This window comes from Physeter macrocephalus, chromosome 18 (genome assembly GCF_002837175.3).
Source record: "Physeter macrocephalus isolate SW-GA chromosome 18, ASM283717v5, whole genome shotgun sequence".
NCBI lineage: Eukaryota > Metazoa > Chordata > Mammalia > Artiodactyla > Physeteridae > Physeter > Physeter macrocephalus.
In genome coordinates this window covers 65,158,933-65,186,242 of record NC_041231.1, presented here as the reverse complement: position 1 = coordinate 65,186,242, position 27,310 = coordinate 65,158,933, and the positions used below count along the sequence as shown (strand labels likewise).

At 43.9% G+C, this 27,310-nt stretch overlaps 1 protein-coding gene across 3 annotated transcripts in view; it reads right to left on the bottom strand.

Annotated features, from left to right (window-relative positions):
• The window catches only part of DST (dystonin), a 512,931-nt gene that overhangs the window by 435,471 nt on the left and 50,150 nt on the right, over window positions 1–27,310 (bottom strand). For all 3 annotated transcript variants that reach the window (XM_055079784.1, XM_055079785.1, XM_024121802.2), the window contains exon 3: window positions 17,497–17,697. In XM_055079784.1, coding sequence (XP_054935759.1) covers window positions 17,497–17,697 — 201 coding nt within the window. The remainder of the gene's footprint in view (window positions 1–17,496; window positions 17,698–27,310) is intronic.

Here is a 27,310-nt window from a genome sequence, read left to right as displayed (position 1 = left end):
TAGTGGGAAGCAGCCGCATAGCACAGGGAGATCAGCTCGGTGCTTTGTGACCACCTAGAGGGGTGGGATAGCAATGGTGGGAGGGAGGGAGATGCAAGAAGGAAGAGATATGGGAACATATGTATACGTATAACTGATTCACTTTGTTATAAAGCAGAAACTAACACACCATTGTAAAGCAATTATACTCCAATAAAGATGTTAAAAAATAATAATTAATAAATAAATTTTTTTTAAAAGGAAAAGAATATGTACATATTCTTTGCTGTACACCAGAAACTACCACAACATTGTAAATCAACTATACTTTAAATTTTCTAAGTAAATATCTGAAATCTGGAAATGATATTTACAAAAATTTAGGCTCACTCTATGGGAAACAAAAGCCAGAAGAGGGACTTGATCAAGCAAAGTGTTGATGAGGTAAATTTTAAATAAAGATGTGTTTCTTTTTTTTAAAGGTCTTCAACCTTTCATTATAAAAAATTTCAAGTTTATACAACAATAGAAAAATTTTTAAAACTACCATTTACACACACCCAGCTTCAACAATTACCATCTCCTGGTCAGTGTTGTTTGAATAAGACCCCAACCCACATTTCTCTCTGTCGCCCCTCACTGGATTATTTTGAAGCAAACTCCAGGGATCTTATTATTACTTTGCTAAATACTGTAGTACATATTTCTAAAAGATAATGACTTTTTAACAAAATCACAAAACCATTACCAATGTAAACATTAATACAAATTTTTTAACACCATCAAATATCCAATCAGTCCCCAATTCTCTCAAGAATTCTTTTTTACATTTGGTTTGCTCATTGAAACAAGGCTTACACATTACATTTGGTTGGTAGGTCCCTTCAATCTCTTTTAATCTATAGATTACTCCTCCTGCTTTTTATTTCTTACAATTTATTCATTGAAGAAATTGGAGTGCTGGCCCCGAAGTTCCCCAGAGTCTGCATTTTGCTAACTCTGTCTTCAGTATATCACCTAACACATAGCTCCACCCTATGTTCTGTGTAAGTCTGTAATTAGTACTAGCAGTTTGATCCTAAGTGTTACCCAGTCCTTTCATCAGCAGGCACCTGATGTCTCTCCTGCAGTGTCAACGTCACTGACGATCACCATCACCGTCTAGGTCATTATTCACTTGGATTTGCAAAGTGGTGACATTGAATTCCATCACTCCTTCCCTCCACAACCATTTGATTACCATGTAGAATAACTCTTACAGCAAAGACACGACAGTGCTTGATTCCTTCTCTTTATTATTTTCCAGAAAAGTGAGTTAGTTCACTTAGCATTCTCCAAAGGTCAACAATGAGGGTCTGGTTTTTTAATGAAATGTCATACATCATGGATTTTAAATATACTGATGTGATATTCAATCCACTGTGATCATTATTCTTATTGACTAGGCAGTAGGAGCCTCTCCAAGTTTAACTCCTGGTTCTTCTGCCAAGACCACAGTAATCTTTGATGCTTCCTTGTCTTCTGGTTTGAAAAGATGTGCCTGGCTTTATGAAGTCTTGAAACAGGTACTATTACTTTACATGTATCTTAATGTAATATTAATAAACCACATATTACATACTCTCCTATGGTTCCAAACTTGGTAGCCAGTGTGTATATTAAAGGAGACTAAATAAAGAGGTCAGTTTATTGACCATTAAATTTAAAATGGGATCCTGGATGGAAAAAACAAAGGCCAATACTGGAACAACTGGAAAATTTGAACATGGGTACACGTTGAACAACAGAATCAATGTTAAATTTCCTGAATTTGATAACTGAAATGTAACATATAAGAGAAAGTCCTTGCTCTTAGGTGATACATATTTTAAGTATTTAGGGATGAAGAGTTATAATGTGTGCAACTTCCTCAAACTGTGCCCAAAAATGTGTGTGTGTGTTTATGTGTACAGAGAAATCAAACGGCAAAATGCTTACTGATGATCTAGAGGAAGATTATAGTGTTCCTAGTTATTACTCTTGAACTTGTAAGTTTGAAATTTCAAAAAATAAAGAGTTGTCAATAAAAGGCAAAAAAAAGGTGTGTCAGGTTCATCCTCCCTTTCTCATTCTAGACCTGGAATCAGCCATTTCTTCAAGGAGCCTGTGATGGCTGCCGAGTGCCCAGCCGCCCATCCCTCCATCCCTCTATCCAGCTGTTGACCCTAATGGCTCACAGCTGCCCCTTCTTCACAGCACTCCCCTGGGCTACCCCAAGCTTCCTCACACCCTCCCTCTCCAGGAGCCCAGAGCCTGTGACTAACTCAGGTGGGGACAAAAGGCTGGCTTCCAGTTGAGATGAACTCTGTGCATTGGTTCCCTGGAGCCAATGCAGGACCAGGCAGAGCCAGCCCCTGCCAAGCCAGCATCTGACTTTGCCCCCACCACCCTGCTTCCCTTGTTCCTCTCCTGACCCTCCCCCTCAATACATCACTTACGCCGCAGCACACCTCTCAGGCTGTGCCTAAGGAACCTGACCCAAGACACAGCTCGGGTTTGTTTCCCTAAGAAAGATAATTCCCTGGCAGTCCAGTGGTTAGGACTCTGCGCTTCCACGGCAGGGGGCGCAGTTTCGATCCCTGGTGGGGGAACTAAGATCCCGCATGCCACGTGGTGCAGCCAAAAAAAAAAAGAAAAATCTTAAAAATAAATAAATAGGCTTCCCTGGTGGCGCAGTGGTTGAGAGTCCGCCTGCCGATGAAGGGGACACGGGTTCATGCCCTGGTCTGGGAAGATTCCCACATGCCTCGGGGCGGCTGGGCCCATGAGCCGCTGAGCCTGCAAGTCCAGAGCCTGTGCTCCGCAACGGGAGAGGCCACAGCAGTGAGAGGCCTGCGTACCGCAAAAAAGAAAAAAAATAATAAAATAAAATAATAAAATAAATAAATAAATAAATATAATCCAATAAAATTTAAAAAAGGAAATGACACAGGGAATTGTAGTCATTATCCTGTAATAACCTACAATGGAGTATAATCTGCAAAAATACTGAATCACTATGCAATACACCTGAAACTCACATAATAATGTAAACCAACTATACTTCAATTTAAAAAATGAATTAATTTTTAAAAAGGAATGACATAAGGATACCGTAATACTGTATGGGCATTTCTACTGGATTGGTCACTGTTTCTAGTCCTGTTCAGTGGGCAGACCCAGGAAATTTTTTTTTTTAATGAAAAAAACCTCACTGTGTGTTCAAACTGATATTTCCAATTCAATTAGGGATTTACTCAACTTTCCTGATTTCACACCTGCATCTCTTTCTCTCTCCCAACTGAAAATCCTGGCTCTGAACACCATCAATATATCTACTTTATTTCTGAAGTTTTTCTGACACAAGAACACAAACCGATCACAAAATAACACAATTTTTTGACTTAAAATGCAAGTGTACATTGTTTTAGATCAATCTTGCTTATTCCGGAGTATAATATTTTAACTCATGCAAATGTATTATACAATAGCCCTTAAAATCTCAACTAAGACTTTACATTCTAAGGAGTTTCTCTTTTCTAAGAATAATGATATCAACTGTTATTTCATGCATATGAAACAGCATGTCTTGCCATGTGACATTCAATCCACAGTCATGCCTGCACCAGGTATATAAGGACATGTCCTCCAATTAGCAAGTGAGTCCTTCCTTAGCATTTGCTACTTGTAATTACCTTGTGCTTCTCACACTCCATGAGCTTTTTATTTAAAAAAAGCTAGGGCTTCCCTAGTGGCGCAGTGGTTGAGAGTCCGCCTGTCGATGCAGGGGACACGGGTTCGTGCCCCGGTCTGGGAAGATCCCACATGCCGCCGAGCGGCTGGGCCCGTGAGCCATGGCCGCTGAGCCTGCGCGTCCAGAGCCTGTGCTCCGCCAACGGGAGAGGCCACAACAGTGAGAGGCCCGCGTAACGCAAAATAATAATAATAATAATAAGCTAAATGTATCTTCTCTGATGTTCTTATCATTTGGGCCCTTATTCTGTGAACCTTTACTGTGATTCTTCTTCCTCCTTGCCTGCAGCTGCTGTTTAAACTCAATTTCTTTTTAATTGCAGTAAAATACACAAAACGTAAAATCTACCATCTTAACCTTTTTAAAGCATACAGTTCAGTACTCTTAAGCACATTCACCTTGTTGAGCACCCAATCTCCGAACTCTTTTATTATTTATTTATTTATTTATTGGCCACACCATGCAGCTTGCGGGATCTTAGTTCCCCACCCAGGGACTGAACCCAGGGCCATGGCAGTGAAAGAGGGCCTAACCACTAGACCGCCAGGGAATTTCCCCCAAACTCTTTTAATCTTGCAAAACTAAAAGGCCATACTCATCAGACAACTCCCCACTTCCTCCTCCCCCACCCCTGGCAACCACCACATTCTACTTTTGTAACAGAGCAGGACCCTATGGGGCCTTCCTAGGACAGGCCTTCCCCCATATCCTCCACTTTAGCTCCCCTCTGAAGTACCTAGATAATAGTATTTAATGCAAATTGCCTGAGTGGTTTTGCAGATGTGAAACCCCACCACCACTACCAAATGGAAGAACTACTTGATGACCATGAGCACATAGTCCCAGGCCTCCTGGAGCCTAAGAACTGATAATGTTAACCCCTGTGACACCACCACCCTGCTGCCTCACCATCAGCCAATCAGAGAACTGTGCACAAGCTGATCACGTACCCTGAGACCCCTCCTCTCCCGGCCCTTAAAAATGCTTTGCCAAAACCCTTCGGGGAGCTCAAGGCTTTTCTGGGCAAGCCACCTCATCTCCTTGTATGGCCTTGCAATAAACCTTTCTCTGCTCCAAACTCCAATGTTTCGGTTTGTTTGGCCTCACTGTGCGTCGGGCACAGGAACTTGCACTAACAATTTCTGTCTCTTCGGGGAGCTCAAGGCTTTTCTGGGCAAGCCACCTCATCTCCTTGTATGGCCTTGCAATAAACCTTTCTCTGCTCCAAACTCCAATGTTTCGGTTTGTTTGGCCTCACTGTGCGTCGGGCACAGGAACTTGCACTAACAATTTCTGTCTCTACGACTTTGCTACTTGAGGAACCTCACAGAGTATTTGTCCTTTTGTGACTATCTTATTTCACTCAGCATAATGTCTTCAAGATCCATCCATGTTGCAGCAGGTGTCATGATTTCCTTCCTTATTAAGGCTGAATAATATTCCATTGTATGGATACATCACATTTTGTTTATAATTAATCCATCAATGTACCTTTTGGAGTGCTTCTACCTTTTGGCTAATACAAATAATGCTACTATGAACATGGGTGTACAAACATCTCTTTCCAAGACCCTGCTTCCAATTCTTTTGGGTATATATCCAGAAGTAGAATTGCTGGACCTTACAATTTCTATTTTTAATTTTTGAGGAACTGCCATACTGTTTTCCAGAGCAGCTGCACCATTTCACATTCCCAGGAACAGTACACAAGAGTATTTAAACCTCATCTTAACATCAGATTAATTTAGCTATCTGATCTTCATCCACCATAGAGATGCTGAGCTGCACGTAGTGGGGGGTCAGTGCTGACGGTCAAGGATATTCCCCAGCATCAGAGTTAATTAGCTACTTTACCACGTGATAACTGAGCAGAAAGTGTGGAGGCTGCGGCAGGGACTTGGTAGTATTAGACCAAAGCGGACTTGCCAATACATTGGTACCCTGGGGTGGTGGTACAGATAATGCAGGCTGTGAGCACGCGCTCAAAGGTATATAGCTACTCCTCAGGAATGAGTCAGGATGAAAACATGCATAATTCCTCCAGTCTACTGGAATCTATATTCTTGTCCCTGAAATTTCTCACCCAATCCCCAAGTGCTCTTGGAGCTGAAGCTCTTCCTAACAGACGGCAGGGACAGGGGACGTCTGCTTCCATCTAGACTGATGACCTGGGCCAGTCCTTACTCTCTGAAACTCACTTTTGTCAGATTGGGTTAACAATATAAGCCCCACTCAAGGTAAAAATTGCTTGTGCAGATTAAATGAGATCATGAATATGAACACACTTTTCAAAATATGAAGTGTGAAAAAAAGGCACAACCTAAAAGTTGAGAAGTTATGTTATATTCGGCAGACAAAACTGAGGACTTAATCCAGCAACACAGCCTCTCAGCTAGCTCTGAGGGACAGCTCCAAAGAGGCAAGGGGGGAGCCAGGATATACAGGAGTTTTTGCAACAAAGACCAGGTAGTCAGAACATCAAAAGATTATTGTTAATAAAGAAAACCAGACATCTCAAGTTAAGGAATTTAGCACTTTTCTATGTATGGGAAGAGCCTATGTCTGGGCTAACTGAAATCTTCCTTTGATATGTACCTCAGCTATCTGGGGCCAGTATCCTGTGCTTTCTCATCCTGAGTCCCTTTGAGGGGGTGCACAATGAGGGGAGACCACAGTGACTGACTGCTAGATGGCAGGCATTCTTTGTTTCCATCCTGAGTTCCCCCAGGGCTCACCGTCAGGTGGCTGTAATGTGATGGCTTGAAGGCTGCAACATCCTTTGCTTACGAATATGGCAGGTGGCATTTTGCATTCACAAGTATTACTGCAAAGCAGTAGTTTTCCTGAAACATCACTGTCATTTCCAGAACTGACCACTTTTCTCCCAAGGCACAAACTAAATTCTGTTTGGATATATTCGATTGTTCAGTTTCCACAGTTTGATTTTTTTGAACCACACTCATCACCTCACAATTGGGGGAAAAAAAAAAAAAAGAGGCACTATTGAGAGAAATCAGATGGATGCTTGCCACTCACCAGGAGGGGGCTGAGAGGAGCACAACAGTAATATTTGGAAAAACTAAGAATTAGGTCTAGGAGAAAAGGTCCAGAGAGATGGAACCATGAGCCCAGAAAAGAAGCAGCTCTTTGATTCTCAAGTATAATGAACTGGCTACGAATACAAGCCATCAGACAAAGGGAGACCTCATCACTGAAAGCACTGGACGAAGAGAAGTGAGACAAGCTCTAGATCTTTCACAGTACCTCTTCACAGATGGTACAATAGGAAATGGTTTTAAGTTGTAACCCACAGGATTTAGGCAAAGGTCAAGGAGTCACCCCAGGCAAACACGGCTGTTAAACATCAAACAGAATTCCAAGGGGAGAGCTAACCGTGTCCTTTAAAATAAAGAAATGTATACCCATCTTCCCGGAACCATTTAACATTCTGGTTAGGTTAGAAATAAAGACTGTTCTGGTTAGAAGTAAAGTAATAAACTAGACCATCTCTAAAGGAGCTCTCTTTTCAGCTCTTTTATCCACCCTATCCATGGAAACTTTGAAGGCACAAGTGGCTATCTAAAAATTTTCTGGGAAAAAAAAAAAAAAAAAAAAGACTAAAGCGCTCCTGGAGCCCATGCTCTGCAGCAGGAGACGTCACCGTAGTGAGGGGCCCGCAGGCTATGGCAAGGGGTGGCCCCCGCTCGCCGCAGCTGGAGGGAGCCCGTACGCAGCAATGAAGACCCAACGCAGCCAAAAATAAAGAGATAAAAAATTAATTAATTAATTAAATTTTTTTTTTTCTGTAAGTTTTATTTGCTTGGAGCTTAAAGAATTTAAGGTTTTCAAGACAACAGGTGGTGCTGAGTACAAGAAGGACAAAAAGAATGGCAACAGGCCTTGATTCAGTCAAATGCTGGCTTCGTAAAGAATCATCAGTTAGAAGAATGTGTTTATTTTTCTCCAAGCAGAGTACATGAACCCCTTCACCAAGTTCATTTTGGTTTCATGAGTTGTTTGAGAAACTAAACTCTATCTACATTAGCACCATTCATTTAATATAGACCACGTACCCTGCATGCTCCTGTGCACCAATTATTCTTATACCTATTGATAGCAATTTTATAACAAATGAAATCTTTGGTAAGGTCCTGTAAGGGAGGTGTAGCAATGAGCACAGACTCAGTAAGCTGAATGGACATTATTCCACAAAATCCTTCTGAAGCAGTTAGCAAAGGAAATTTGACTTTATTCGTTCAGTTCATTCTCTAGAACTCCAAAGGGAAAAGGAAACAAACATTTCCTTTAGGAGCTTTGTATTTGCCAATTAATTAACCCAAAGGAAGGTGTGAGCTGTAAGCAGGCCTTCCCCAGAAAGGGAAGTGTCCCGAGGTTATGCAAATAAAGCCGCATAGGGTTACACACTGGAAAAGGAAAGGGAAAGGGAAGACCACTTAACAACCTAAGCAGGAAAGGAACAGAGAAACATCCTACATTCTCAACAAGATCAAGGATGTCTGGCTAGTCTTTTCTACACAGCAGCAGGCTCCCGACTACAAAGATGACCTGAAACCTGTTAATATTAATTTAAAACAAAGGAAAACTATGCAAAAGGGACTTCCATGGTGGTCCAGTGGGTAAGACTACGTACTCCCAATGCAGGGGGCCTGGGTTTGATCCCTGGTCGGGGAACTAGATCCCACATGCTGCAACTAATGATCCCATGTGCTGCAGCTAAGATCTGGAGCAGCCAAATAAATAAATAAATAAATATTTTTAAAAAAATACAAAACTGTGCAATGTTCCAAAGTATCTTGCAGCCTTACAATGACCTAAGCTGCAAAGAGAAAAACAGAAAATTTCCCCAAGACTCGAAAACAAAATCCAACAACAGAAGGAAAAGGAAGGTAGGAGAAAGGGCAAGACTGGGAAGGAGTAATTCATTTGCATGGGAAATCCTTTCCTGCTGCTCTTTAAAGTTTCTACCTGCGATGCTGCCATTTCTTGGCGGAAGACGAACATCCTTCAGTGAAAGTCAAGAGCCCTGGACCCACCTCTGCCTAAGGCACCTGTAATTTTTTTTCCTTTTTTCTTTCATTTTTTTTTTTTTTTTGGTGTATTCAAGGGTTTGTTTTCCTGTGTCACTGAAAACAACAGATGTATTCAGCTGTGTGTACTTCTTTAAATTGTGTTTTCCCCTACCCCCACCCCCTACCTCTGGCGACCACCAATCTGCTGTGTCCGTCTTTCTGAAGGAAGGCGTCAGAAGTTAAAGGGAACCTCCGTCCTCTTCCTAACCTCTTGGCTCTGGAGGACCCCAACTGAGCCCTCAACGCCCTTCTCTATCAGTATTCACTTCCTGGGTTATCCTGATCAGTCTCCTGGATTCAATAATATCCGTGTACTAACAACCCCATGAAATCCAGACCCTAGGAAATCTAGTAGATATTTCAGACTTAACGTATCCAAACTGGAAATTTGATTTCCACCCCTCAGGCCACACCAGCTTCTTCCCCAGTGTTCACCTTTCAGAAAGCTGGACCACCAATCGTCTGCGTTAAGCCTGCCTGTCCTCCAACCTGAGTCAGAAGTACCAGGCTCAAGACATGGAAACAACCTAAGCGTCCACTGACAGATAAATGGATAAAGAAGACGTGGTACATAGATGCAATGGAATATTAGCCATAAAAAAAGAATGAAATAATGCCACTTGCAGCAACATGGATAGACCTAGAGGTTATCATAAGTGACATAAGTCAGAGAAAGACAAATATCACATGATATCACTTCTATGTGGAATCTAAAATATGACACAAATGAACCTATCTACAAAACAGAAACAGACTCACAGACATAGAGAACAGACTTGTGGTTGCCAAAGGGGGAGGGTGGTGGGAGAGGAAAGGATTGGGAGTTTGGGATTAGCAAATGCAAACTATTATATAAGGATGGATAAACAGCAAGTTCCTAATGTATAGCCCAGGGAACTATATGCAATATCCTCTGATAAACCAGAGGGGAAAAGAATATGAAAAAGAATATATATATGTGTGTAACTGAATCACTTTGCTGTACAGCAGAAATTAACACAACATTAAATCAACTACACTTCAATAAAATTTTTTTTAAATGTATCAGGCTTGAAAATCCAGTTACTTGGGGCAGGAGCCCCGGAGTGAAGGACAGAAGCACGTGGGCCTCGGTTTTGCCAGCACGGGGAGAGAGCTACCGCTTGGCCGGTACCTGGGGGCACTGGCAGTTTTTAATCAGATAGTCCTTCACCACTATGAGCTAGTGTCAGAGACTCTAAGTCCAGGAAATGCAGGCGATGGAGTTGAAATGTGCACAAAACTGGAATCAGTGAAACGTAACAGGGACAGAGTCAGGGTGCCTGGTTATTTTCAGGTGCTCTAAAGTTTTGATTTCCCCTTTTTGTTCTACATTAACAGGCTCAAGTGAGGGCACTAGGTAGAAAGACTCTTGCTGCCTCCCAGGTCCTCTGCCCCAGGAGGAGAGGCTGAATGAAAAGCATGGCAAGAGTGAGGTTTGGGGCTTATCTGTGCTTTCCAGTACCATTTAAAAATAGGTTTTGATTGATGCAAAAGTTAAAAAACTTCTATGCAGCTAGGAAACCTGAGACTCAAGCTGATGAAAGTACTGTAGGAGGGTTCATTAGGATAAACCTCTAGGCCTAGAAACATGATCATTTGAATCTATTCCAACTGCTCCGGTCGGAACACTTGGGTTTATATCTTCGTTCCATCATCCACCAGCTGTGTGACCTTGACAGGTTTCCTCCTCCGGGGAGTGAGCACCTGCCCCAGAGAACTGGGAAAATGAAAGGGGAGAAAACAGGGAAGCACTGAGACACCTGCTACCTGTGGGCTGCCGAGGTAGCGAGCGTGCAGTGATGTGAGCGCTCCGGTGATGGTGCTGATGATGGTGATGTTTCAAGCTCTAGGATTCAGACCCAATTGCAATGTCAAAATACTAAAGAACCAAGGGAGATGGTGGATCTAATTATCTCTTCTGCTCCAAGGTGGTAAAAATTCCTAAATGTTCCAGTGACATGTCTCAATATATAGGAAAAGTCCCAAGACCTAAGAGAGAAAATCAGGATAAATGTTTGGCTTACTCACTCCTAGAAACATCTCATTTTTCAAAAGAGGGGGAAAGAAAACACATATATTACTCATTATGTTTATATTAGTGATCTCCGCTACTAATTCTTATAGCCACGTTGGAGTATAAATGATGAATTCAGAAGAAGTAAATAGGTTGGAGCAGCCGGAGATGCTAAAGTATAATGCATTCCATATGGCTCGGGGCCCGCTTCCTGGCTGAAAGTGCACTGTCACAGCTTCTGAGTCATCTCCTTCACTGCTACGTCCTGTGTCAGTCTTTTGACTCGTGGGCCTGTTTCTTACTCAGACTGCTGCTAGAAACGCCTGGAGTGCTTCACATAAAGTCATTCAAATAATCTTGAGTCACCACAGCTGATTTATTTTTATTTCATCTCCAGGCCACCATCAGAGTTGACACTGACTCGTCCCCCCTCTCCCTCCCACTGTGTAAGCTGGAAGAGGCACAGGTTCCGGGCTCGTGTGCTGGCCCTACTGGCTGCACCTAACCAAACCCAGAAGAGGACCCAGGGCCGGCGCTCAAGTCCACCTACAGCATGAAAACAGGGAAATGTCAGCAGAGGCTGAGCCAGGAATCACATGACATACGAAGCCAACAGCCTCCTGCTACCAGCTCTGATGATTTCCAGTCTACAAAACAACGACCCCTAGGAGAAGCACACAGATGGAGGAAGTGAGCTTTACCCGCCCCAAAGAAGCTCCTGGAATGTTTTTATTGCCCCTAGCAACAAGGCAGCCTCCACTGCTATTTCCTGCCCTCTAATCCTGCTCCCTTCCAAATGATCCTTCCGAAGAAGAGAGGGCAAAGGCCTTCCTCAGGTTCCCTACCAGCAGTGACCACCAGATGCCGGCAGAGAGCTACAGGCAATGTCCAAGTTCAGGTCCTAATCACCCGACACCCAGACCTCTACAGTAGCAACTGACCCGGCCCTGTCCTGCTCCCCTCTGACCGGATTAGCAAATGCAAACTATTATATAAGGATGGATAAACAGCAAGTTCCTAATGTATAGCCCAGGGAACTATATGCAATATCCTCTGATAAACCAGAGGGGAAAAGAATATGAAAAAGAATATATATATGTGTGTAACTGAATCACTTTGCTGTACAGCAGAAATTAACACAACATTAAATCAACTACACTTCAATAAAATTTTTTTTAAATGTATCAGGCTTGAAAATCCAGTTACTTGGGGCAGGAGCCCCGGAGTGAAGGACAGAAGCACGTGGGCCTCGGTTTTGCCAGCACGGGGAGAGAGCTACCGCTTGGCCGGTACCTGGGGGCACTGGCAGTTTTTAATCAGATAGTCCTTCACCACTATGAGCTAGTGTCAGAGACTCTAAGTCCAGGAAATGCAGGCGATGGAGTTGAAATGTGCACAAAACTGGAATCAGTGAAACGTAACAGGGACAGAGTCAGGGTGCCTGGTTATTTTCAGGTGCTCTAAAGTTTTGATTTCCCCTTTTTGTTCTACATTAACAGGCTCAAGTGAGGGCACTAGGTAGAAAGACTCTTGCTGCCTCCCAGGTCCTCTGCCCCAGGAGGAGAGGCTGAACGAAAAGCATGGCAAGAGTGAGGTTTGGGGCTTATCTATGCTTTCCAGTACCATTTAAAAATAGGTTTTGATTGATGCAAAAGTTAAAAAACTTCTATGCAGCTAGGAAACCTGAGACTCAAACTGATGAAAGTACTGTAGGAGGGTTCATTAGGATAAACCTCTAGGCCTAGAAACATGATCATTTGAATCTATTCCAACTGCTCCGGTCGGAACACTTGGCTTTATATCTTCGTTCCATCATCCACCAGCTGTGTGACCTTGACAGGTTTCCTCCTCCGAGGAGTGAGCACCTGCCCCAGAGAACTGGGAAAATGAAAGGGGAGAAAACAGGGAAGCACTGAGACACCTGCTACCTGTGGGCTGCCGAGGTAGCGAGCGTGCAGTGATGTGAGCGCTCCGGTGATGGTGCTGATGATGGTGATGTTTCAAGCTCTAGGATTCAGACCCAATTGCAATGTCAAAATACTAAAGAACCAAGGGAGATGGTGGATCTAATTATCTCTTCTGCTCCAAGGTGGTAAAAATTCCTAAATGTTCCAGTGACATGTCTCAATATATAGGAAAAGTCCCAAGACCTAAGAGAGAAAATCAGGATAAATGTTTGGCTTACTCACTCCTAGAAACATCTCATTTTTCAAAAGAGGGGGAAAGAAAACACATATATTACTCATTATGTTTATATTAGTGATCTCCGCTACTAATTCTTATAGCCACGTTGGAGTATAAATGATGAATTCAGAAGAAGTAAATAGGTTGGAGCAGCCGGAGATGCTAAAGTATAATGCATTCCATATGGCTCGGGGCCCGCTTCCTGGCTGAAAGTGCACTGTCACAGCTTCTGAGTCATCTCCTTCACTGCTACGTCCTGTGTCAGTCTTTTGACTCGTGGGCCTGTTTCTTACTCAGACTGCTGCTAGAAACGCCTGGAGTGCTTCACATAAAGTCATTCAAATAATCTTGAGTCACCACAGCTGATTTATTTTTATTTCATCTCCAGGCCACCATCAGAGTTGACACTGACTCGTCCCCCCTCTCCCTCCCACTGTGTAAGCTGGAAGAGGCACAGGTTCCGGGCTCGTGTGCTGGCCCTACTGGCTGCACCTAACCAAACCCAGAAGAGGACCCAGGGCCGGCGCTCAAGTCCACCTACAGCATGAAAACAGGGAAATGTCAGCAGAGGCTGAGCCAGGAATCACATGACATACGAAGCCAACAGCCTCCTGCTACCAGCTCTGATGATTTCCAGTCTACAAAACAACGACCCCTAGGAGAAGCACACAGATGGAGGAAGTGAGCTTTACCCGCCCCAAAGAAGCTCCTGGAATGTTTTTATTGCCCCTAGCAACAAGGCAGCCTCCACTGCTATTTCCTGCCCTCTAATCCTGCTCCCTTCCAAATGATCCTTCCGAAGAAGAGAGGGCAAAGGCCTTCCTCAGGTTCCCTACCAGCAGTGACCACCAGATGCCGGCAGAGAGCTACAGGCAATGTCCAAGTTCAGGTCCTAATCACCCGACACCCAGACCTCTACAGTAGCTACTGACCCGGCCCTGTCCTGCTCCCCTCTGACCCACCCTGCTCAGGTTTAATTCCTAAAATCCTTCTATGATAATGCTACTCATCTCTTCCAGTGTCTCCATGAAGCACAGAAAATGAAGTTTAAACACAGTGGTATTCCGGCCCCATCTCTTTTTCCAGCTTTATCTTGTACATTCCTCATAATCCCCCACATCCAGCCAAACAGTTCTCAGCACTTCTGCTTACTCTGTTTCCCAGAGCTGACGTCTGCTGGCTCTCCAATTCCTACCCATGATTAAGCCCAACTCAATCCCGTCTCTTCCGTGAAGTAGTTACCCCCTAACCACCTTATCTGGGGGGTAAAAGAAAAAACTTCTCCATTCTCTGAATTCCTATAGTGCCTAACCTACACGTCATGTATAAATATCATTCATTCATTTGTTCAATAAAATGCATCAGATGTCATATGCCAGGAAATACGCTAAGCCAGACGATATGGTCCCTAAGGAAGTCAAGGTCTGGGGGGGAAGGAGAGGAAGGAATTACCATGTACTGAGTGTTTATGCCAAGCAGGCCACCTAATTCCACACGTCAGTTCATCCTCACCCCTCAGTGAGGTCGCCGTTGTTATTATCACTTCACAGTAAGAAAGCTGAGTCTCGAGGAGTTGAACAGCTCGGCAGAGATGACCACGTATGTTTTTTACTTGCTAGGGTCCCTGTCTGTCCCCTCAGACTCTGCCCATCCCTGGTGACTCTGCCCTGTCCTCGGGGTGCTGATCTCTGTAACCCGCATCACCCACACTCCCCAGCCCTCTGGTGTCCTGTTGGGTCGGGTTGATGGAAAAGCAGGAGCTGAGAAGGCAGCACATCTGCCCCCGCTGCCCCCTTCCTGACTCACTGAGTTCTGGCCGGGCTGCACGCCTTGGCCACAGCTCCTGGGGAAGGCCGCTTCCTTGGTTCCAGCCCTCTGACCAGGACCCAGCAAGGCCCCTGCCGTCTGCCACCCCTGCAGGCGAGGGGTGGAAGGTAGGTAGGTAGGTAGGTTCCACCTGAAGGCTGCTGGAGCATCTCAGCCCTGCCCATGCTTCTGGAAACAGTCCTTCCATTAAACTCTTATGGTGCCAGCTGTTTCCTGCCGGATACATAGAGCGGGAGTCGAACCCGTGTCCGTCTCACTACTGAGCCTGCCTTTTTCACTTGAGTAACTGCGCTGCTGGAGATATGTACAAAGGGCCGAGGACCAAATAGGTAGGTAGGTAGGTAGGTAGGTTCCACCTGAAGGCTGCTGGAGCATCTCAGCCCTGCCCATGCTTCTGGAAACAGTCCTTCCATTAAACTCTTATGGTGCCAGCTGTTTCCTGCCGGATACATAGAGCGGGAGTCGAACCCGTGTCCGTCTCACTACTGAGCCTGCCTTTTTCACTTGAGTAACTGCGCTGCTGGAGATATGTACAAAGGGCCGAGGACCAAAGCAGAACGCACCTCACTCTGATGGGAAGGATCAGAAAAGACGTTCCTGAACAAGCCGCCTGATCACGAGTCAGTGTTCAGAGGTGAACTGGAATTCTCCAGGCAAACAGAGAGCGAGGAGAGGTGTTCCAGGGCAGAGTCACCAGGCATGGGGACTATGTCTTATTACCAAGGCAGTTAGGTACAGTTCTCAGGAGGGAATAAGGCGGGGGGGGCGGGGCGGTGGAGGGTTCCTAAACTTTGATGATGATCACGTACTTCTCAGTCCACATGGGGAGATTAGAAGAAAGAATTAGCTAGATTCTGAGCAGGGAAACCAATGTGCCTATTCCCTACCTTCAACAGAGCCCCGTCACAGAAGATAAACCCAACGATTCAGCATAATATATCCCTTCATGACCCTGGTCTCATCTACCAGCACCACCTCGAGCTGTCCCCCGAGCCTGCCACGCCTTCACGCCTCTGTGCTCTTGTACACATTCTCCTCGTCAGAGACGCCTCCCTCCACTTCCCACCGGATCAACTCCTCCTCTTCCAGGACGCGCCTCAGGAGTCTGCTTCTCTGCAAGTATTTCTGGCCTTGCGCCACGTTCCCTAGTGCCGGGTGCACAGTCCACGGCAGCACTTCCCTAACACAGGCCTGCACTCCGTTTACTCGTGTGCGTGTCTGTCCGTGGACTCAGCTGTGAGGTGCTGGGGAGCAGGAAGGCAGAAGGTTGCAGAGGAAGTGCTGGGGCCCTGGAGGCCGCCGCCTAGACCCAAACCCTAGACTCTGCCCCCAAACAACTGGGTCAACTTAGGCAAGTTATTTACCTCTCTGGGCCTCAGTTTCATCATTCAGAAGATGAATAATTCCAGTTACACAAGTAAGCCCTCAATAACCGTTAGTTATTAATACATACCTGTGCATCTCTTATTTCCTGTATAGAAAAGCTTACGTTTGTTGAATGAATAAATTTTTCTACAATTTCCTGTTGCTCCGCATAGATACCAAATTCTACTTAGCTTTTGTTTTACTCAATCATGAAAGGAAGGCTCTCATCTCTAAGTATGTGCTTATTTTACCATTGGCTAAACAGGACCTTTTCTCTAAAGGAATTCAGCTTCTTGCCATTGTCGCTGGCCCGGGAGCAAACTCCACATACGTCTGCTACACAGTTACCCCACAGAAGGGCAGGTCTGTTTTAATAATTTACAGAGACATGTTATCACGTCAAACCTTGCTGGCTCCCCTCAGCTGGCATGAGTCACGACAGTCATGGGCTCTCCACAGCACAGGAGGGACTCGTAGGGAAACTTTTTTTTAATGCTGAAGCAATGCAAGATTACTGCAGTCATGAAATACTCCTTGAAAGTTTTTAAAATGTCAGTATCTAAGCCCCAAATCCTTAACTGTCACAGCCCCGGCAACAAGTCCCTGTGTAAGAGCCCCAACCAAGACAGAAGATCAGAGCACGTGGAACAGCATGCTCAGGAGATGAAAAGGGATGAAGACCAGGTGGGCACCAAGCTTCCCAGGTAACTGTCCAGGTAACTTCCCTGGTAACTGTCCAGGTAAGGCAGCTCGGCTGACAGAGACCCAGGGCACTTGCTAGAAGAGGACAGCAGTGCCGCCTGGGAGCAACATAAAAGCCACCCAGAGGGGCCAGCTCTCTCAGCATCACATGGAGGACAGCTGCAGACGAGGGGGTCGGCCCCTCCCTCCACACCTCCCCATTCTGATGCTGCTTTGTTGTCACCCCCCTCCACCAGCTCAGCTCTCACCACTGCAGGCCTCAGCTGGGTAATTCCATGGCCCCATCCAGGCTCTAAACCCCACTCTCACGTGGTCAGGATTCACCAGTTTTCAATCCCCGCTCCCCCGCCCACCGCTGACCAGCGCTTCCTGGGAAACCACATTCCTCGCTGGCACTCACTGAGTTCCCGACTACTTGCTGGGACGATAAGAGAATAACTGAATTACGTAAAGTCAATCTGATCATTTTTGAAGACTAAGAGAAGGACCACCCCATGTGACAACGTATTTAATATTCTTTGAAAAGACAATTCCCTACTTACAGGTCTTCTGGTGGAAGCGCCTTGGACGGAGTGGTAGAATTCTGGCTGCACGCGGCTGCTCTTCTTGATTCTTCGTTTCCTCACTGAGATCTCCTGCTCGCTCTGGTGGTGAACCTCCACGGCAGGCTTGGCTTCTTCCAGCCGGGCAGCTGCAGCCGCTGCGGCCCGTCTCCTAAGGTGCCGAGGGCTGGCTCGGAATCCCTGGGGCAGGAAACACAAGAGAACAGATGCAGATTGGTCCTGAGTCAGTTGGGCAGCTCTCTGGGGCTAGTTGTACAGAGACATCAAAGACACCAGCTCTGTGAGCTCTTTGACCATCCAAAGTGAGCTCAAAGTGTAGCAAGGCTTTTGTGTCCTGCAAAGCATCTCGTGTTCCGGGACTCAGAGTTATTCTACCTTAAGAGATGTTTTAATCTAGAAATGCTAGTTTAAAAAAAAGTAGGCGGGCATACTGCTTTACTTATGTGGATATAAGTCAGACTAAGTGTGAAGAAGGGGGCTCCAGGTGGGCGTGAGGATGGTACAGGGAAAGGACCCAGAATTACCCCAGGGAAAAGGATGCTCTGCTTCCCTGGAAGTGGACTGTGCAGGAAGGAAGGCAGGAATGCAAGGCATCAGCATGAAACACCTTAAAGGGAGCGTCTAACACCAAATGGCGGCAGGACAGTACAGCAAACGGTATGGGTTTGGGGGGTCAGATGGGCTTGGGTCTAAATGCTGACCTGTTCATTATAGCTACACATTTATTAAACATTGATGATCTAATTCTTCCAGCCTAAGAAATGGATAACATTCTCCTCACAGGGTTTTTAGGTTTTAAATAACGTAACAGACGTAAAAGCAAACGTAAGCAGATACTATGCTTAGATGTAAAATTCCAAGCATAGTATCTGGCAGATACCAGGTGCTCAATGAAATGTTAACTTTCCGTCTTTTTTACAGTATGGTGAGTATAAGGACAACTCGCTGGGCAAGGAAACAAGTTCAGCTGTGCATCTGGGAACGTGCACACGGTTTTGGAAAATACCAAAGAATTACATAAAATAACCTCTGTCCTGGAGTAGCTGACGATTTGCTTCAGAGCAGAAGTTTGCTGCAGAGTATATGAGCAGACTGGGATGGGCGATGCGGGGTGAGGGCAGTGGAGGGCGCGAGGTGCAGACAGACCCTACAGGAGGAATCAGTCGATGAAGCTGAGCTCAGCGGACCAGTGGAATGTGGAGAAGGGATAGAATTTATGTTCCAGGCAAGGGAACAACATAAGGCAAGAATGAAGAAGTAAAGGGATGGATGGATGGATGGATGAATGGATGGATGGATGGATGGATGGATGGAAGGATGGATGGATGGATGGAATGTTTATGTAGCAATAAGAAACACTGTTTGATGATGTGCACACCCACATGCAGGGGAGCTCACAAAGGGACGAGGGGAGAGCCTGTGGTCTGATGATGGGGCCCTAGACACCAGGCTGAGGATGAAGGAGAAAAAGACAGAAGTTCCAGGTGAGCCGCAAAGTCAAAGGAGGGCGGAGGTCAACAGAAATCAACAAGGGAGGAAATGCAAATGGATTTGGCAAAACTGAGGTCACAGTTTGGGCACTTTCTTCTTACCCCAAACACATGAGCCTGTTTCCACATCTCCTCTGTGTGCAGGCCTGGGGGGAAGGCGTTCCTCAATCCCAAACAGGCCCAGAACATGCCCAGACTCCCATGTAATCCCAGGGCTGTGCAGCAGGTGCCGTGAAAAGGATGGAGAAGGGGAAACTGGGCCGATGGCTCAGCCGGGCTGCTTTTTAAATATGCAGAATCCTGGATGTCCTCCCCCTACGCCCTCCCTCCCCACACACACTCGCGCACACATACACCACACTCTGATAGCTACTGAGGGGTTTAGTCACCACTAGGTGGCACTGATTTCCAGAAACACGTGCGCTGGTGGAATGAACTGAGTGTTCTGATGATACACTAGCTTCTGTCCCAGTGGGGTGAGCTAAGCATATTTCTTAGGTAAAGATGCAGACTCTCCTTCTCTTATGCTCTTAGGAGTAATAAACAACCAAATTTTACTTAACTTCTATTTTTACCAATAGTCCTCAAGGGCCTACATATTCTAGAAACTCTTAGGAAAACTACATAAAACACAATTAAAGTGACCCCCCCCAAAAAAAAGTAAAACATGTTGGTACAGTCACTCTGGAGAACAATAACCCAGTAAATCCACACCCCTGTATCTACTCTGGAGAAACTCTGGCAAGTAGGCCCAAGAAGATATTCAAGCATTGCTTACAATAAAAATTAGAACCTATTTAGGGCTTCCCTGGTGGCGCAATGGTTGAGAGTCCGCCCGCCGATGCGGGGGACACGGGTTCGTGCCCCGGTCCGGGAAGATCCCAACATGCCGCGGGGCGGCTGGGCCCGTGAGCCATGGCCGCTGAGCCTGCGCGTCCGGGGCCTTTGCTCCACAAAGGGAGAGGCCACAGCAGTGAGAGGCCCGTGTACCGCGAAAAAAAAAAAAAAAAAAAAAAACTAGAAACTGTTTAAATCAGTCTTTCCTAAATTTCTGTCACTTTCATTCCACCTTCACATTTTTCTAAGATTTGAGCACCACCATACGCACCTCTGTGATTTATCTTATAAATATACGTGGACTATTTTAAAATAACTTCTTACAAGCACTACAGGGCAGTTCACAGACAGCAAGCAGCCAGGCTATCTGGGTTCACACACAGCCTCTGTCACTTCCTAGTTGTGTGACCTTGAAGAGTTACTGAACCATATCCTCATCTGTAAAATGGAGATTAAAAACAGTACTTAATTCATAGGGATGTTGAGAAGCATAAATTAATAAATGTAAAGTACTTAGAAAAGTGCCTGGCACACAGCGATAGATAAGGGTTGGCTATGATTATGAGGTATATTGCTTGTGTGAATAAAAGATATTCTTACAGACAAAAGTGTGTTATTAATCAGGTGTAAAAAGGAAAATGAATCACACTGCAGGTGTGCCCTGCTGATAGACACATGAGGTACTAACCACCCTGGTCATCAGGAGAGAGTTCGTTGCTCTAGAGAGCCCCAGGCACCTGCTGTCCTGAGAGTCCAACTGTCTGGGCTAGAACCCCAGCTCTCCCACTTACTAGGTGTACGACCTTGGCCAAGTTACTTCTCTGAGCCTCAGATTCTTCCTCTGCCAATGCATACAGTATTCCCCCTCTAGTAGAGTTACATGGTATTTAGATGAGATAGTCCACACCAGCCTCTTAGAACAGTACACAGATTACAGTAAGTAGTCAATGCATTACCCCCTTATTATTATGGTTTCACTTCCTGGATGCTACAGCAGCAACTCACCTGCCAGCAGTTCAGAGCTATGATCACAAACACTGCAAACAGCACACAGTCACTGCTGAGCAGGCATTTTTTTAATCTCCCTAAACCACTGCAGAGAATTATTGGTTTGGGGTTTATTACACTTGCTTGTCCTAAATACTATAAAAAATAAGGCATGACTTTTAACAGAACGAAATTTTCTTTTAAAACAGTAGGTGGTGCTATAAGCTCTCACAGGTGTTAACGGGATTTGATGGAGTCAGTATAAAGTCCATTTCTCCCTCTAGCCATTTGATCTTGCCTGGATGCCCTTCAACCAGTAGGTGATGGGAACTTGGCAGTCTCTTGGTAGTGGACTTCTGCCATTTTTAGGCCACCTTGTTTTTAAATTTATTTATTTACTTATTTATTTATTTAAGTATAGTTGACTTACAATGTTGTGTTAATTTCTGGTGTACAGCAAAGTGATTCAGATAAATAGATTGATAGATAGATTCTTTTCCAGATTCTTTTCCCATATAGGTTATTACAAAATATTGAGTTTAGTTCCCTGTGCTATACTCGTATACTTGTCCTTGTAGATGATCTAGTTTATATATAGTAGTATGTTATCTGTTGATCCCAAACTCCTAATTTATCCCCCCCTTTTCCCTTTGGTAACCATAAGTTTATTTTCTATGTCTGTGAGTCTATTTCTGTTTTGTAAATAAATTCATTTGTACCATCTTTTAGATTCCACAAATAAGTGATATCATATGATATTTTTCTTTCCCTTTTTAACTTACTTCACTTAGTATGATAATCTCTAGGTCCATCCATGGAGCTGCAAATGGCATTATTTCGTTCTTTTTATGGCTGAGTAGTATTCCATTGTACATATTTACCACATCTTTATCCATTCATCTGTCAGTGGACATTTAGGTTGCTTTCATGTCTTTAGGCCACCCTGTTTTATCAGCACCCTTTGGGCAGTAACTTCTCAGATGCACGGTCCTGATACACAGCCAAGTCTGGGTGCTCCACAGCCCACTCTACATCTTCCCTCTCAATAACCTGGTATAGTTCCCAGGGAGGCTCACGGTCAAGGATCAACGCGTTGCAGTCGCTCTGCTTGGACACTGAATATTAAGCAGAGGGATGTAAAGACTGAAAATAGCAGAAGGAATTCATCAGTCTAGTGGATGCACCAAAGACCTTCTGAAGCTGCCTACTTCTGTTATATAACAATTCAGTTTTGATTGTAAATTCTACCATACATTTGTAATAAATTCTCTTTTGGTTTAAGTCAGAGTCAAATTCCATTGCCTGCAAACAAAACCCCTGATGCATATTCTTTCTGTTAGGTTTCACGTGGCTAGCTATTTTCCTCACACATCGAATACTCAGACTTAACCAGGCTGTTTGTTTAGACTGTCAAAAAAGGGAGAAGATATTAATAGCAATAATTTACTAAGCACCATTTAGGTGCTAAGCCTATTATATCCACTTCATAGACAACCAAACTGAGGCTTACCAGGAGTAAGTAATCTACCTAAGGCCAAAACTCACAAATAGAAAAGCTCGTCTTTCTAACTCCAAACCCGTGCCCTCTCCACTTTGCTCTTAGGTAGGGAGGTTATAAGGCAGTAATGCATTCAGAGCTAATCTTCTACATATACTCAGAACATATGTTGACTGATTAAAACAAGAAATGTCTACAAACATTTTAGATAAGTCAGGCAGAAATTGAAAAAGTTAACATTTTCAAGTAAGAATTATTGTTATATAAGATCAAAGCACCATCCAGTTTACTGATGAAGCATCTGAACAAATGGAAACTTAATGCAATGAGTATTTATACAGAATTGTTTTTGTGTTATTGCCTGAAAAGCTACCTGAAAAGCTAAGGTTTATAGGTAAAGACATAGATTTACCATATTCAAATATTATGAAGCTCAATAAGCTAATGTTTATAAAGCATGTAATGCCCCATAAAAACCCTAAGATTCTCCTCATCCAAGGCTAGAAATAAAGTATAGAGCAGAAGTTCTTGAATCCATGGATAAAATTCAAGGGAGATGGAACAGGCAATCAATGAACTTGGATGGGGAAAAATATGTCTTTATTTTCACTAAACTCTAATTAAAACTTAGCATAGGGCTTCTCTAGTGGCTCAGTGGTTAAGAATCTGCCTGCCAATACAGGGGACATGGGTTCGAGCCCTGGTCTGGGAAGATCCCACATGCCGCGGAGCAACTAAGCCCTTGCGCCACAACTACTGAGCCTGTGCTCTAGAGCCCGTGAGCCACGACTACTGAGCCCACGTGCCACAACTAGTGAAGTCCACGTGCCTAGAGCCCATGCTCCGCAACAGAGAAGCCACCGCAATGAGAAGCCCATGCACCACAACAAAGAGTAGCCCCGGCTCACCACAACTAGAGAAAGCCTGCGCACAGCAACAAAGACCCAATGCAGCCAAAAATAAATAAATTTAATAAATTTAAACAAACAAACAAACTTAGCATATCCCTCAATTATAAATGCAGGCCATAAACCTGGCATTATCAGCAATATCTGACTTTTGCCACTAAAAGAAATCAAAGATATTTAAATATTAAATTATAGTGGCTGAAGATATCTTGAAATACCATTTATATTCATTGTTACTTCAAAATCAAAGTAGTTATTAAATCTGTCACTAGATCTTGTTATTTAATGCATTAATAAATACATATATTGCTCTGTCAAAAAATTTTTTTAATTGAAATTGTAATTTTAATTGAAGTAAGGTTGATTTACACTGTTGTGTTAGTTTCAGGTGTACAGCAAGGTGATTCAGTTATACATACATATATTCTTTTTCAGATTCTTTTCCATTATAGGTTATTATAAGATATTGAGTATAGTACCCTGTGGGGTACACTAGGTCCTTGTTGGTTATCTATTTTATACAGAGTAGTGTGTATCTGTTCATCCCATACTCCTAATTTATCCCTCCCCCCCTTTGCCTTTGGAAACCACAAATTTGTTTTCTATGTCTGTGAGTCTGTTTCTATTTCTAAATAAGTTCATTTGTGCTATTTTTTAGATTCCACAAACGAGTGATATATTTGTCTTTCTCTGACTTACTTCACTTAGTTAAAGATAATTCCTAGATCCATCCATGTTGCTGCAAATGGCATTATTTCACTCTTTTTTATGGCTGAGTAATTTTCTGTTTTATATATATATCACATCTTCTTTATCCATTCATCTGTTAATGGACATTTAGATTGTTTCCATGTCTTGGCTACTGTAAATAGTGCTGCAATGAACAGTGGGTGCATGTATCTTTTCAAATTAGAGCTGTTGTCTTTTCCAGATACATGCCTAGGAGTGGGATTGCTGGATCACATGGTAACTCTATTTTTAGTTTTTTGAGGAACCTCCATACTGTTTGCCACAGTGGCTGCACCAATTTACTTTCCCACCAACAGTGTAGGAGGGTTCCCTTTCCTCCACACCTTCTCCAGCATTTTATCATTGGTAGACTTTCTGATGATGGCCATTCTGAACAGTGCAAGGTGATACCTCATTATAGTTTTGATTTGCATTTCTCTAACAATTAGTGATGTTGAGCATCTTTTCATGTGCCTGTTGGCAATCTGTATGTTTTCTTTGGACTCTTCTGCCCACTTTTTTGATTTTGCTGTTTGGTTTTTTGTTATTAAGTTATATGAGCTTCTTGTATATTTTGGAAATAAAGCTCTTGTCAGTCAGTCACATCATTTGCAAATATTTTCTCCCAGTCCATAGTTTGTCTTTTCATTTTGTTTACGGTTTCCTTTGTTGTGCAAAAGCTTATAAGTTTGATTACATCCCATTTGTTTATTTTTGCTTTTATTTCCAATGCTTTGGGAGACTGACCTAAAAAAAATTGGTACAATTTATGTCAGATAATGTTTTGCCTACGTTCTCTTCTAGGAGTTTTATGGTGCCATATCTTATGTTTACACCTTTAAGCCATTTTGAGCTTATTTTTGTGTATGGTATGAGGGTGTGTTCTAACTTCATTGATTTACATGAGGCTGTACAGTTTTCCCAACACCACTTGCTGAAGAGACTGTCTTTTCTCCATTGTATATTCTTTCCTTCTTTGTCAAAAATTAATTGACAGTAGGTGTGTGGGTTTATTTCTGGGCTCTCTATTCTGTTCCATTGATCTATATGTCTGTTTTTATGCCAATAGCACACTGTTTTGATTACTGTAGCTTTGTAGCATTGTCTGAAGCCTAGAAGGGTTATGCCTCCAGCTTTGTTCTTTTTCCTCAAGATTGATTTGGCAATTCTAGGTAAAAATTTTTTTTAACAATTTATAATTATATTTCAATTTAAATGGTTTCCTCTGTAATTCTGTTTATTATTTTATGCATTTAAAAACATTCTGAGAGGGCTTCCCTGGTGGCGCAGTGGTTGAGAGTCCACCTGCCGATGCAGGGGATATGGGTTTGTGCCCCAGTCCCGGAAGATCCCACATGCCATGGAGCGGCTGGGCCCGTGAGCCATGGCCGCTGAGCCTGCGTGTCCAGAGCCTGTGCTCCACAACAAGAGAGGCCACAACAGTGAGAGGCCCGCGTAACGCAAAAAATAAATAAATAAATAAATAATAATAAAAATAAAAACATTCTGAGAATGAGTCCATGAGCTCAACCTGACTGTCAAAGGGCTTTGAGACATAAAAGAGGTCCAGAACACAGAGAACCTCAGAAATGTCCATAAAGAGACTCCTAGCTGCTCACCAAAATCTGTGTTTGCCTCTTTTCCTTGGGCACAAGCTAGACTACATTTCCCAGCCTCCCTTGCAGGTAGGCAGGGCCATGTGACTGAGTTCTAACCAGTGGAATACGGACATGTATGCCACTTCTGGACCCAGCCCATAAACAAATCCTACAGCCTTTCTCCATGCTCTTCTCTTTGGGCTGGGATGACCTTCAGAGAAAGCTTGAAAGTCACGTATTAAAGATGGCAGTGACTTCATCACCTGGGTCCCTGAATAACTGCCTGGAGGAAGCCACTCTGCCAACCTGTTCAACCACCTGCACCTCTAAATGAGCAAGAAATATACTTCTATTTTGTTTAAGCCGTTGAACCATTGTACACTGAAGTGTGCATTTGCCATAGGAATTTCCATGACCTAATCAGTGGTTCTCAAACTTTATCAAGCATCAGATCCTCCAGGAAAGCTGATTAAAACACAGATTGCTGGGACTTCCCTGGTGGTCCAGTGGTAAAGTATCTGCCTTCCAATGCAGGGGACACGGGTTTGATTCCTGGTCAGGGAACTAAGATCCCACATGCTGTGGGGTAACTAAGCCCACGCACCACAACTACTGAGCTCATGCACCTCAACGAGAGAGCCCATGTGCTGCAAACTACAGAGCTCGTGAGCCCTGGAGCCTGTGCACCACAACTAGAGAGAGAAAACCCACATGCCACAACTAGAGAGGAGCGGTGTGTCTCACCGTGAGGACAAGGACACTGGCAGCAGAAGTTCTGAGAAGTACTCCTTGGCGTGAGTCCTCCCGGAGTCCACCATTAGCCCCACCAAGGAGCCCGGGTAGGCTCCAGTGTTGGGTGGCCTCAGGCCAAACAGCCAACAGGGAGGGAACCCAGCCGCACACATCAGCAGACAAGTGGATTAAAGTTTTACTGAGCTCTGCCCACCAGAGCAACAGCAAGCTCTACCCACCACCAGTCCCTCCCATCAGGAAACTTGCTCAAGCCTCTTAGATAGCCTCATCCACCAGACGGCAGACAGCAGAAGCAAGGAAAACTACAATCCTACAGCCTGTGGAACAAAAACCACATTCACAGAAAGACAGACAAGATGAAAAGGCAGAAGGCTATGTACCAGATGAAGGAACAAGATAAAACCTCAGAAAAACAACTAAATGAAGTGGAGTTAGGCAACATTCCAGAAAAAGAATGGAGGCAAAGATCGAGAAGATGCAAGAAATGTTTAACAAAGATCTAGATGAATTAAAGAACAAACAAGCAGAGATGAACAATACAATAACTGAAATGAAAAATACACTAGAAGGAACCAATAGCAGAATAACTGAGGCAGAAGAACGGATAAGTGACCCGGAAGAGAGAATGGTGGAAATCACTGCTGTGGAACAGAATAAAGAAAAAAGAATAAAAAGAAATGAAGACAGCCTAAGAGACCTCTGGGACAACATTAAACATAACAACATTCGCATTACAGGGGTCCCAGAAGGAGAAGAGAGAGAGAAAGGACCTGAGAAAATATTTGAAGAGATTATAGTCGAAAACTTCCCTAACATGGGAAAGGAAATAGCCACCCAGGTCCAGGAAGCACAGAGAGTCCCATACAGGATAAACCCAAGGAGAAACATGCCAAGACACACAGTAATCAAATTGGCAAAAATTAAAGACAAAGAAAAATTACTGAAAGCAGCAAGGGAAAAATGACAAATAACATACAAGGGAACTCCCATAAG